Source organism: Castor canadensis, chromosome 2 (genome assembly GCF_047511655.1).
Source record: "Castor canadensis chromosome 2, mCasCan1.hap1v2, whole genome shotgun sequence".
Taxonomy (NCBI): domain Eukaryota; kingdom Metazoa; phylum Chordata; class Mammalia; order Rodentia; family Castoridae; genus Castor; species Castor canadensis.
The window spans coordinates 67,302,547-67,315,469 of record NC_133387.1 but is presented as its reverse complement, the minus strand read 5'-3'; the positions used below and the strand labels follow the sequence as shown (position 1 = coordinate 67,315,469).

Genomic DNA, 12,923 nt, shown 5'->3' with positions numbered 1-12,923 from the left:
TTAGTCAATAAACTTCTCTGCAGCAATATTTGATTCATGAAGTCACCTGGGAACTGAGTGTATGTGACTAAAGAACTCCGAAGTCCCTTGCCAGTTGAGGACAATTACCAGCTATTGTTTATGCTGTGTTATTGAGCAACATGGAGAGGGTCAATCAATACTTCTTGAGTGATTGATAAACTCCCATGTCACAGAAGAGAAAATGAAAGTCTCGGAGAGGGCACTTGAATTGTCTTGGACTTACTAACAGGGAATTTTACAATTTAAGAGAACGTGTGTTTCTTCCAGAAAAGCCTATGGACCAATCTAAGGTTCCCATGATGCTCTGGGAGACTTGGCCACTAGAAAGGAGAGAAACCAGATGCCACCCTCTCTCATGCTTTCACAATGCTGGTTACTGTTATGGGCTGAATAGAGAGTGTCCCCCAAAGGTTCATGTCCACCCAGAACCTCAAAGTGTACCCTATTTGGAAATAGAGCCTTCTGGGGTGTACTTAGTTGAGAGGAAGTTGTACTAAATCAGGGTGGGTCCTGATTTACCAACAAGGGTTATTATAAGAAGGCAGGACACAGTGACACACAAAGAGGAAAAAAGGCTGTGAAATGATAGAGGCAGAGATTAGAATGGTGCAGCTATAGCCAAGGAATAAAGAGCAATCACTTGGGCTAGTGGAGTGGCTCAAGTGGTAGAGTGTCTGCCTAACCCAGCATGAAGCTCTGAGTTCAAACCCCAGTACTGCGAGAAAAAAAAAAAAAAAAAGCAATCACCAGAAGCTAGGAGGTAGGCACAGAACAAATTTTCCCTGTGAACTCCCACAAGGAATCAGCCCCGACACCTTGATTTTGGTCTCCTGAGCCAGGTCAGAGAATACATTAGTATTGTTTTAAGCCACCTAGTTTGTCAATGGTAGCCCTAGGAAAGGAATACAATTACCATTTTTCCAATGCTGCAGGTAAGCATATAATGTAAAATCCTTTATTTCATTTACTTCTCAAAATACTAACTCAGGTAGGTATTAATGGCATTATTTTACAAATGAGGAAACTGAGCAGGGCACTGGTGGCCTGTAATCCTAGCTACTCAAGAGGCAGAGATCCAGAGGAGCAAGGGTCAAAGTCACCCCAGGGCAAATAGTTCTTGAGACCCTATTTCAAAAATACCCAACACATTAAAGTGCTGGCAGAGTGACTCAAGTGGTCGAGCATCTGCCTAGCAAGTGTGAGATCCCAAGTTAAAAAACCCCCGATACTGCCAAAAACAAAATGAAGAAACTGAAAGACACATTGCAAACACTAACTAACAAAGCCAACATTTTCACCGAGGTCTTATTTCCCAGTCTTGGCCCCCATCAGCCACTGAGAAAATCTTGGAACAGTTGGAGGAGCAGGGTGAAGAGGAACAGTAGAAGGATTGGCCCCACTCAAAAGTTTAACATTTCTAGCAACCAACAAGCCATGGGAACCGATGAGTTTTGTAAGAGGACGTTTTTTCTTTTAGTAGGGAGGGTGGGGTTGCAGAAGAATAATTAGAATTGTGAGAAAAATGGGAACATCAGCCCATTCATGATACAAGCTTTCAGTTTAGAGACTAAAATGAAAAATACTTAAGTTATTGTTGCTCACAAAATTATCGAGTTTTACGAAGAAGGACTATGCAAGGTCTCAATATCCAAACAGCTGAAGTTTAGTGGGGAGGTGAGTCTGAATGGATTTTTTTCCATCTATTAAAATTGACTAACATTATAGCATTCTTGCAATAAAAACCAGGAGCAAAACAGTATGCTTAGGGTATTTGGAGGCGAAATGCTTACAAAAAACAGCTTTTCGGATGAGCAAAGTAATTGATTGCTTTGGTTGGTCAAATTTTTTAGGCCTAATTCCCTCATAGCATCTTGTCTCGCGGCTGAAAATCACCAGAGCATCCCCTGAGCTGTTCACGACAGTGTTTCCTCACTGTTCAGCATGACAAGGATATCCATAGCAAAATGAAAGGTTGGCAATCTGTCCCATAGGACCCCCACCTTCTCACCCAACTCTTCCTAGGGACTTTTGCCCACTCAAGAAATAAAGATATAAAAGGAATAAAGATTTGCTGAATTTTTTTCTCAAGAATAGCCTGGAGGTAAGGTAGTGCCAAGCCCAAATGAATAGACTAAAACAAGTAACCATTTGCATTGTCCAAGTTCCTACTCACCAGGCTTTGTGCACAGGCTTCCCTGTCCAATAGCATCCACTCTTGACACATGCTTGGGGTATAGGTATCACTGCCACCACTTCACACACCTGAGATCACACACTCAGGAAGCGGCTGAGGTGGGCCCGCCTTCACTGCATCTGGATCTTGCAGAGAACAGGCAGCACCTGTTGAGTTGGTTGCTCTGTAGTGTGACACAGCCATGTACATGGGATGCACTGAAGCTGGGAACACTGCAGCCACATGGCTCTGGGGACTGGTTAAGACATCTGACCTTCAACCTAAATGCTAAATCTGGACGATGTGGTCTGAAAGAGGCTATTTTGGGTACAACATAAAGAACTGTGCTGGAATCTGAGTTTGATGGAGGTTCAGCTATAACAGGCTTGCTAAACTACCCTGAGGATTTTCCATAGCGTCACCCCAAATGGACCAAAAACTGTGGCCACCCATCTTTGTGCATCTTCTTTGGGGGAACTTTGTGCTCTGTGAATATTGCCTGCAAACAGCCGCTGGTGTTTTCCTTGGAGCATATCCACTGATTTTGTTTTCCTTGACCATAACTTTCATAAGACCTGGGTCTGAGAGACTAACTTCATGAAAGAACCTGCATTCCAACACAAGGCACCTGCCTGTTGTAGAGCTCTGCATAGTCCTCGAATGTTCCTGTTTTGAATGGCAGTGAAGGGGATATTTTGGAAGGGGAAGTGGATCGATCAAGCAATTTGTATTGGGAAGTGCCTGTCTGACTGTGGATAAAGCCAAGCTGTCCTTGGATTTAACCTTTCTGCTGATACTCTTGCTGGAGATGTTCTTACCCTGCTGGTAACCTCTCTTCTCAGGGCAAGGTCATATGTACAGGATCATACAATTGAATCCAAAATTTTGAGGCAGATGCTCTAAAAGGAAGGATGGCCATGTCAGGGTCTCAATTCCCAGTTTCTCTAGCTCCCTTGCTGTCAAAAAAATAGTAGTAAAAATAGAGCAATCAGTAAGATACGATGCTCACAAACGTTCAACCCATTCGCTATGCAGATGAACTTGAGCCTGTACCCAAAAGAAGCCTGCAGAGCCCAGCTGAGCACCAGAAGGTTAGAGGCCAGGGCCAGCTCTTCCTAAGCACTGTGCCTTCCTCCAAGGCTGGACTTCCAAAAGGCTTTCTTGTGGCCTGAACACTGGAGAGCACAAAAGAGGCAGGCCTTTCCATATGTGTCTTAATTAGGGATTGGATTAGAATTGCTGGAAGCTTACATTGTGGAAGCAAAGGCCTGCAGCAGATCTTTTGTCAGTCACAAGCTCATAGCAACATCTTACATGGGGATGAGGTCTGGGGGCATGGTGTGTTCACTTGTTTCCTCTGAATCACAAACTTTTCCAGAAATGAACTGCTGGGGCCTCCTCCCAGGAGCCAGTGTTGAGACAGTTAAGGCCTCTCCAGCCTCAGGGGGAGAAAGCTGACAACCCTGGGTCTCTAACACCAAAAGTGACCATGTGGGCCCAGGCTGGGGGGTGATCCCCTTTTCACCTTATGGATGCAGCTGGCCTAACTTACAGCTCTGCTTTCAGAACACAGGGCAGTGCTTGCCTGAGACCACCACTCAATAAATTCTCCTTTATTTTCTCCAGAACCAGTCACGGGTGGTGAAAGGAATCAGTATTGTGAAAAGGGCAAAGGACTTGGAATCAGAGCACTTGTTTCAAGCTTTACCTTTGCCACAGCTTGACTTTGTGACCCTGGGCTGGGGCTCCCAGGGAAGCTCTCTCAGGGCTATGTGCCACCCCAACAGTGGCTGCTAATCAGGGCTCTGTTACTAATGAAACTTCACAGGACCAAATGACAATGCCTATAAACATAGTTTTATTACACACAAAAGACACAGTACAGCAAGAATATTAAAGTCAGGACCCATCACAGCTGAAGGGTGCTTGGTAGCAAGAAATCCAGGGGGGGCAGAGGCAGGCTCCTGTTGTCCCCTCCTCTCTAAGGGCCATGCCTGGATGTACTTTCTTGGATCAGGAACCCCAGTGTATGCTTAGCTACTGTCTTAATCCATTTGGTATTGCAATAACAGAATATCACAGTATGGATACATTATAAACAATAGAAGGTTATTTGATTCACAATTCTGGAGGCTGAGACGTTCAAATCAAGTGTCTGGTGATGGCCTTCTTGCTGTGTCATACCACAGAGGAAGGCATCACATGGTGTGAGAAAGCCAAACTTGTTTTTATAACAAACCCACTCCCATGGAAATGACATGACTCATTCTTCATGATGGTGTAGCCTTCACCACTTATCACCTCTTAAAGGTTCCACCTTTCAACAGCATTACAATGGGGATTAAGTGTCCAAGACCTGAATTTTGGGGGACACATTAGAATAATCGCAAACACCTTGGAACCATCATGCCCAAAACAGAATCTATGCTGGAGGGTTTTTTTTCTATTTTGCTGTAGGCACATTTTTGCTACACAGCCACACTCAACAGCACAGCTCTCCGGGGTCTTCATGGAGACCAAGTGCAAGTCATCCATCGCGCTGCTATCAACAAACAATGCTTACAAGCTGGTGCAAGCTCTACCTCCTGGGACGCATGGTTACAAAGCAACGTTACCAGTCCGCGTGCTTCACGCCTTGACCAGGGGTCGGCATGGAGCAAAAGCTTCAGCAAAACAATGCAGGTGAATACCAGACCCACTAGAACTCTCTCTTCCTGCACAGGTACCACACAGGAAAATGCATATGCTTGCAAAATTTCTGTCACTTCCTCCTATTCCTTTAATTTCCACCGTGGATACCTTCCTGAATGGGAAGCTCTCCCAGCCCCTTTTGCAGGAGCTGATCCATGCCAGGCAAGACTAATAGAAGGGAGCCTTTAATAGGACACAGAGAAAAGGTGACTCTATAATGATTTTGTACATTTTACTAGGTTATACTTAGCAAGGGAAAGGTGTGTTTGCCTTGAATCATTACTCTGATGCTGGTCTGAGAAGGGCTGGTTTTTTTCAAGACTTTTCCAACTCCACAGAGTGAAAAGTAGATGAATTCCAAGGACATAAGTGAAGGCTTCAGCTGGGAGTGACACCAATAGGTCACCACTGGCAAGAAGAGAGAGGGAGAGCTGAGGCCAACTAGGGACAGAAAAGTGATATGGTAGAAAGAGTAAAAATTGGGCTGGGGATTTGGCTCAAATGGTAGAGCACCTAGCAAGCGTGAGACTGAGTTTAAACCTAGTACCAGCAGAGTAAAAACCTTTTACACCATTCTTTGGATGCCACATGAAGGGTTAATTGGCCAACAGAAAAGACTTCCTAGAAATGGATATGAAAATAGAAGAGGAGTAGTAAAAATGTTCATTCTTTTCAATACTAGAAATGCATGAAAAATAACTGAAAAAATATAAACAGTAAAATAATTCATTAATACACTTCCATACATCATACAACAGTAAGTTAAAAGATTTAATTTACAAATGTAAAAAAAAAAAATAGAAAAAGTAAAAGAAGTAGAAATACCACGATCAGAATGTGCAATATCGGTATGAGGGAAACTTTAAAATACTCCTGAAGAAAACAAGGGAAGACTTGGACAAGTGTCTCAACCCTGCTCTCTTATTAGGAACACTCAAAACCATAAATAGGCATCACTAACATTTATTAAGCATTTACTGTGTTCCACACACTCCTGTAAGTTACTACATAACTCATCAAAGATTTAAATTAGCCCTAAATTAACCTGCAAATTAACATGATTGAATCCATACATTATGCATATACTACTTATTCTAAATAAAATTTAATTTAAAAAGCTTCATTTCAATAATCCAGATGACAATATTAAAAAGATCATCCAAGATTCTTGAAGCTCTTGAAGGAAGATGAGGGAGGATAAATGCCTTCTATCAGAAAGCATTCTCTTTGCTCTGCGCACAGACAATAGCCCCTTCAGGATCTGAGTCTCCCCCAAAGGATGATTCACAACCTCAAGTTGCTCACAAGGCTCCAGAGAAGGCCCATGATCTCCAGAAACACTGACGTGACACACTCACAAAGCTCAGCTACGAAAAGCATTTTTCCAACCTTAAGTCTCAGAAGGACTTCCAACACAGGCTAGCTAACCAAGAGGGCACGTGAAGTCTAAACAACCTGGACTCTGTTTGGTTCTCTAACCATCTCTCTTCTCCAGGACACCCCACCCCAACCCCAGGCCTCCCTGGAGCTGCTATCTCTCAGTCATCTTTGCAGATAAGCCCACAGTGGAACAAGTCCTCTTGGTGGCAATTTCTTCTTGTATCCTGCAAACTAAGTAGGCCCAGCAAGGTTCCAAAGCAAAGAGAGTTCCCACCTGTCAGGGTCCCCAGGAAAGCCAGGAGAGTGACTGCTCCCTGCAGACTTGGCTCACATCCAGGATCTGAATCCACCTTAGGCCCAGAGTCCATTCCAGACATGCTGTCTTCCTCTCCTAGCTTTGTTGCCATGTAAGAAATCAACTAAAGGCTTCGGTGGTAACTAAGGGAGACTCTAAACACTGCAGGACTGTTTGTTCCTTGATCACCTGTTCTTGTGACAGCATGGTACCCAAGAGGCCAGCCAACCAGGCCTCGTCAGCCCAGTGTCCATCTTTAAAGTGCTCATCTACCATGTGTCTCTACAGAGAGCTCCAGAAGAGAAGTCAAAAGAGCGAAGATGCTGAGATGATTGTAAAAGCTAGACATAGGTGTGGCGTGCCCATTATGGTCTCAGTAGCCCTGTAGCCAAGCTTGTTATCATCCCCACAGCGAGGCTGAAGTGGGACTTTTTTCTGCTGCCCTGAACTAATGAATAAGGCTCAGATTTGGGAATAAACTGGAGTTCATTCTAATGAGAGAAGCCAAGAGCTGAGTGGGAACAGACACCTCCTTGAGGTAGACATGTGCTGGCAGATGCTGCCCTTTGACTCTATCCATCACCACAGCCCCTCCAGACCTCCCAGAGGCATGGATGAAGATTATTGGGTCAGGAGGCTTCTGCCCACTGGGGAGTGTTATGGACTGTCCCTTAGGAGCAGGTTTGGCCATTACAACACTTTTGTGCCTTATGTAGCCCTGTGTCAGGACACAAGCAGTAACAAATGAATTATCACAGGCTGGGTTCCAGTCTCCACTCAGAAAAGGGACAATGGCAGGCCTGAAGGAAGATGGTGGCAGACAGCCTGTCTCCTCTACTAGGAGCAGTAAGAACAGCAGTGGACACAGTGGAAGGAACCATCTCTCCCCTTCCTCTCATGGGACAACTGGCTGCTCAGGGGGGGAGGAGGGAGACCAGAAGCCCAAAGAAGGAGGCAGGGATGGAGTGGGGGAGGTGTTGAGCCAGAACCACCCTATCAGGGATGTGAGCAACGGAGAGAACCCACAGTGCTCTGAAGAACTGTATCTATGCCCCCCAAGTGAACCAACACACCACACCTGCCAGTCAGTAAGTGGAGCCAAAGGAGCTACAAGGAATCACAGAAGGACAGCAAGGGCCAGCTAAGTAGAGCCTTGTCCCTCTTCCTCTCCCCTTCCCCAGTCTTTCACTCCAAGGCAAAGCGGGAGGAGACAGCTGGAAGCCATCCCTATCCCATGCCTCATGAGTCCCAGCCCCAGCTGTGCCAGTCTAGGGGCAGGAGAGTGGCAGGAAATGAGATTTACAGGGAACAGTAATAAAATTTGGAATGTGAGTCTATATGCTTTCTGTCTGAAGTAGGTAGATGGCAAAAATCATATGTTTTGCTCTGTGATTTTAGGCAAATTACCTAATTTTCAGAATCTCAGTTCTATTCATGTCTATAAATCAGAGCAAATAAAGCCTACCATGCAATATTTTTACAATGAGATAATTCAGTGCAAGAAACCAGCCCCCAGCATGTCCTCTAGCAATGCTGTTTTCTCCCAGGGGAGCATCTACAGGTCCCTGTAAGGGCTGAAACATAGTAGGTACTCCCAATATACCGACTGAGGAAAACCAGGAATAAACAACAGTTGCCAAGTTACCGATTCTCACCCCTCAGTTTTCCTGTCATATTAGTTACTGTAAATAATCCATTTCATTATGCACAATTAAAGCTGAGGCGATGGCTCAGATTAAGTTATGGAAAACGTCAGAATAATTAAGGCTTTGAATTAAAGAAACTCACATCTGTTTCATTTTCAGCCTGACTACACAGTTATTTTCACATTGCCCAGTTTTCACTGGGATTGAGTGAGGCTCCGTTCCCTTGCCCTTCCTGCTTCTAGGGAGCACACGGGTCATATTTTGGAATGTGTTACTTTTTTTGTTTGGCTTTGGTTTTGGTTTTTTTTCTCTTGTAATTATAGCCCTGAGATTGTTTCTACCATGGTGATGGGTTGTTTCCCATTTGCCAATTCCCATCTCTTTCCAAAAGCACATGTTTCTGGCACTGGGGAGCCCAATGGGTTAGAATTGCACAGAGGCTGAAAGGGACCCTGAGGCCCCATGTTCTCTTGTCCCCCTGACTTCCAGCATGCTGAGCTGTCCCAGTCACCAGGCTCTTGGCAGAGAAGAGGAATGGGGGAGCCCCCCTCCAGCTTTTGTTGAAAGATCTAGGAAGCCTTTCCTAAGGCCTGGCTGGCCAGCAATGGCCAGACCCCCAGTGTATTTCAGATAACTCCCCTGGGAATCAGTTTTTGCAAGTGCTAAAACTGATATGCTAGCAAAGGAGTTGTGTTCCAAACATTTGTTGTCTTAGAACTTGGAACACACTTTCCAATGGATGGATTGTTTGTAGCCTATGAACCCTTGCATAATCTATAGGGTACTTGAAACAATGTAGACTTCAAATGAGTAATGAAAGCTGTGCTATGAGTGTTTGATGTTCTGCTCCTTTAGCAGTTCCATGGTTATTGGGGGGCTGGCAGTGAACCTCATCACCTTTGTATCTAAGAGGCAGTTCTGGCCATAGTCCTATTTATCCAGCCTGGAACCGTGGGATTCCAAGAATCTGAGCCACAGGACATGACGTCTAGGTTCTGTCATCCAAGCACCTCTGTGTCCCATGACCTCCTTAGAACCAGGCCAGCAATGGCTGTCACACTAATAGCACAAGGCTTCTTGCAGAAATGGAAGTGCACCCTTCTCCCACTTCTTGATTATTCTGGCAATACTGGAGTTTGAACTCAGGTCTTTGCATTTGCTAGGCAGGTGCTCTACCACTTGAGCCACGCCTCCAGCCCTTTTTTGCTCTAGTTGTTTTGGAGATAAGATCAGACTGGCTTGGATGGCAATCATACTATTTTTTGCTCACCACTGTAGTTGGGATGATGGGTGCAGGTTACTCCCTAGCTATTGGTTGAGATGGGGATCTCAAGAACTCTTTGCCCAGGTTGTCTTCAAACAGTGATCCTCTCCATCTCAGCCTCCTAAGTAGCTGGGATTACAGGTGTGATCCACCAGCACCCAGCTTCTCACATCTTCTTTGTGGACCACTGTCCTAACACCCATACTGCATTGCTCGGCACCCCTATGGCTCTTCCACATGTACCTTCAGCCAGCCTTGGCAAGCTTTTCTAGACCAAGGAAGTGCTTACAACTTCTAGAAATCCCAACTGCTTCACATTCTGTGCTAAATGCATATTTAGTGTCTAAAAATTGTCAAATTACCAGACTGGGGGGTATAGGTTAGGGTACAGCACTTGCCTAGCATGTGTAAGGCCTTAGGTTCACTGGAAAACACAACAAAAATTCTTTTTAAAAAGCAGGAAAAAAATTAAAGCTGGACATGGTGGCACACAACTTTAATCCCAGTGCTATAGTATTCAGGAGGTAGAGGCAGGAGGATCAAGAGTTCGAGGACAGCCTGGGCTACATAGTGAGACCTCATCTGAAAAAGACAAAACCCCCCAAATTATGGAATTACTGAATTTACTTTATAATCCTGTGCCAGCCTTTATTCTATCCCCAGCCAGTCACCCACCCAATTAGGTCCTCTTAGCTATTGTGGGGAAGGAAGTAATGAAATTTCACTGCCCTCCTCACCCCCAGAACCCAGAGTCGTTCCTTGACTGGCCCTGAGGTCTAGGGGAGGGAGCAGGACTCCTGCCCTGGCTTCAAGTGTGGAAGAGTGGTGAGAAGGACTTCCCTGGAGCTCAGGGAATGGAACTCAGTGGCTTCAGATGCCTCCTGGAAATCACAGATCATTCTTGTTTGTTTTTTTTTTTTTTATAAAGGCCTATGTGCACATCAAAAGTGTATAACTCTCTGTGTTTTGTATAGTCACAGAGTTGGGCGACCACCACTACAATCAATTTTAGAGCATTTTCTTCACCCCCAAAAGAAACTCTTTACCCCTTAGCACACAGTCTCATATTTATCCTCCAAGCCCTGGCGACCTCTGATATACCTTCTGCCTCTGTAGACTTCCTTATTCTGGACATTTCACGTGAATGAATCATACAATCCGAGGCCTTTTGTAATTAGCTTTTTCACTTAGCTCACTGTTTTCAAAGCTCATCCATGTTGTAGCCAAATAAACACTTTGTTCCTTTTTGTTGCCAAATAATATTCCATTATATGGATAACCCACATTTAATTTGTTCATTCGTCCATTAATAGACATTTCACTTATTTCTATTTTTTGACTATTATGAATAATAGCCAAACATTTATCTACAAGTTTATGCAGGGAGATTGGTTTTCATTTCTCTTGGGAAAATACCTAGGAGTGTAATTGCCAGGTCACATAATAACTGTACCAGATCAGTGTTGTGGGCTCATGTCTAACTTGGCTTTGAAGCCAGCTCCTTCTCTGGTGTCCTTCCACAGCCTTCCTAGAATCCCTACCCCAAGCTGTGGGCATTGTCCTATTTGCCACTTTGTTCAAACACTTTGATGACAGCAAATCATTTCTCCTTTCTCCCTCCATGTGGCATTCATTTATTCATTCAGCCTATATTGATTACCTACTGTGTACCAAGCCCTGTCACACATGCTAAGGATAGAGCAGAGAACAAAACAGACAAAAGCTCCCTGGCAGCCCAAACAGCTGCACCAAAGGCATCACTCTGTCCATCCACACATTCCGCCAGCCATACCCCCTGTTCAGCCCCACTCTGTGCCAGCCACTATATTGGGTACCAGGACTGTAAGTCTGCTGTGACATGTTCTCCCACCAAGGACTTCAAACTTAGTCCAAGACAAACTAGTAAGCCCACATTTGTAATCAAGTGGTCCACGGTATGTGTGGGGCTGTGAGAGCCTGATGGAGGGTAGAAGAATCAACTCCAGACTGGGAGTGGGGCTGTCAGAGCAAGTTTCCAAGTGCAGGAGTGAGCTGGGGAAATGCAAGGCAAATGCCATTTGACCGAAGGAAGCAAGAGTGTAAAGGTGTGAAACAGCATGGTTTACCCTAAGATATTCTGCCAAGTGATTTAACCCAGAAAGAGCTCCATTTTTAAGGAAAAAAAGTTATGTTTTTGACTAGCTAATATATGCATGCAATACAAAACTCAAGTGTTCAAAAGCATCAACAATGAAAAGTAAGTCTTCCTGTCCTCCTCTTCTCTCTCAGAGACAACTATTATTGTCACAGTCTTGTGATCCTCATGGAGACGGTCTATGCATATAGAAACACACACTTATTGTTTTCATACAAATAGGAACTGATTCAATACTCTGTACTTCACCTAGGTTTCTTGTTGTAATATATCATGGAAATGCTAACATATAAGTGCATTAGAGCAACACTTTCTTTTTAATAACAGTATAGAAGTCCATTGTATAATTGTGTCACATATTATTTATACAGTTTCCTATCAAAGGATGTTTACTTTGTTTCCAATCCTTTTTTATTACAAATAATGCTGCAATAAATGTCCTCGAATGTATGTAATGAACATGTAAGAGTATATTTGTTGATTAAACTCCTCAAAATGGAATTGTTGAATAGAAGAAAATGTGCATTTAACTTTTTGATGGATGCTGCTAAAATATTTCTCAAAGTTGTTGCTCCTATTTGTACTCCTACTAATGATGTCACAGTGTGGAAGAGTCCCCAAAACCTGAAAAATACAGTACTATCAAATATTTTACTTTTTGTCACTCTGTTAGGTTAAAAAAAAAAAGGTATCTCATTTCAATTTGCATTTCTTTTCTCAGGAATGAAATTTTACAACATTTTAGAGGCCCTGGGTTTGATCCTCAGCATCCCAGAAAATCAAAAAGAAAGAAAGAGAAAGAACTAGAGGTGCAGTAGATAGTGGCTAAGCAAGACCCTCTGGTGGTCATCTTCTCATAGACAAGTCAAGTTGGACACCTATTCGCCCACCAAATGACCTTCACAAGACTGAGGAAATCAAGTGAGAGGTTGCAGTGTCTACTTTTAGTGAAACAAACAAGCAAAAAAAAGTTGAAAAGCCCTATTGAAGAAGGCAGGAGAGAAAAAGTTGCCTGCACTGCCTCTCCCCAACCCCAAGCAGCCTAGCACGAAGAGAGAGATGAACTCCGCATTGCAGGAGGGAGAGAATTAAATCCAGACTTTAGACCTGAAACCCAGCACTGGACCTACCATGGTGATATCTAATGCAGAGCCAAGCCCCAAGACCCTTACCACCAGGTCATACTCACAGACTGAGCCTCTGGAACCACAATAGGAGGCAGGTGAGGGCCTCACCACCCCTCCTCTATCCTCAGGTGGCAGAGCAAGGAGCAGGACTCCACCCATTGGGGAGCAGGTCATGAAAGCAAGCACAGGACT

At 44.2% G+C, this 12,923-nt stretch overlaps 1 protein-coding gene across 1 annotated transcript in view; it reads right to left on the bottom strand.

Moving 5' to 3' along the window:
- Cdhr3 (cadherin related family member 3) overlaps nucleotides 1-6,646 on the bottom strand; it is a 63,393-nt gene extending 56,747 nt beyond the window's left edge. Inside the window, exon 1 of the mRNA XM_074064966.1 lies at nucleotides 6,540-6,646. Within this exon, the coding sequence (XP_073921067.1) occupies nucleotides 6,540-6,642 (103 nt within the window). The 5' untranslated portion in view covers nucleotides 6,643-6,646. The remainder of the gene's footprint in view (nucleotides 1-6,539) is intronic.
- Nucleotides 6,647-12,923: the final 6,277 nt, after the last annotated feature.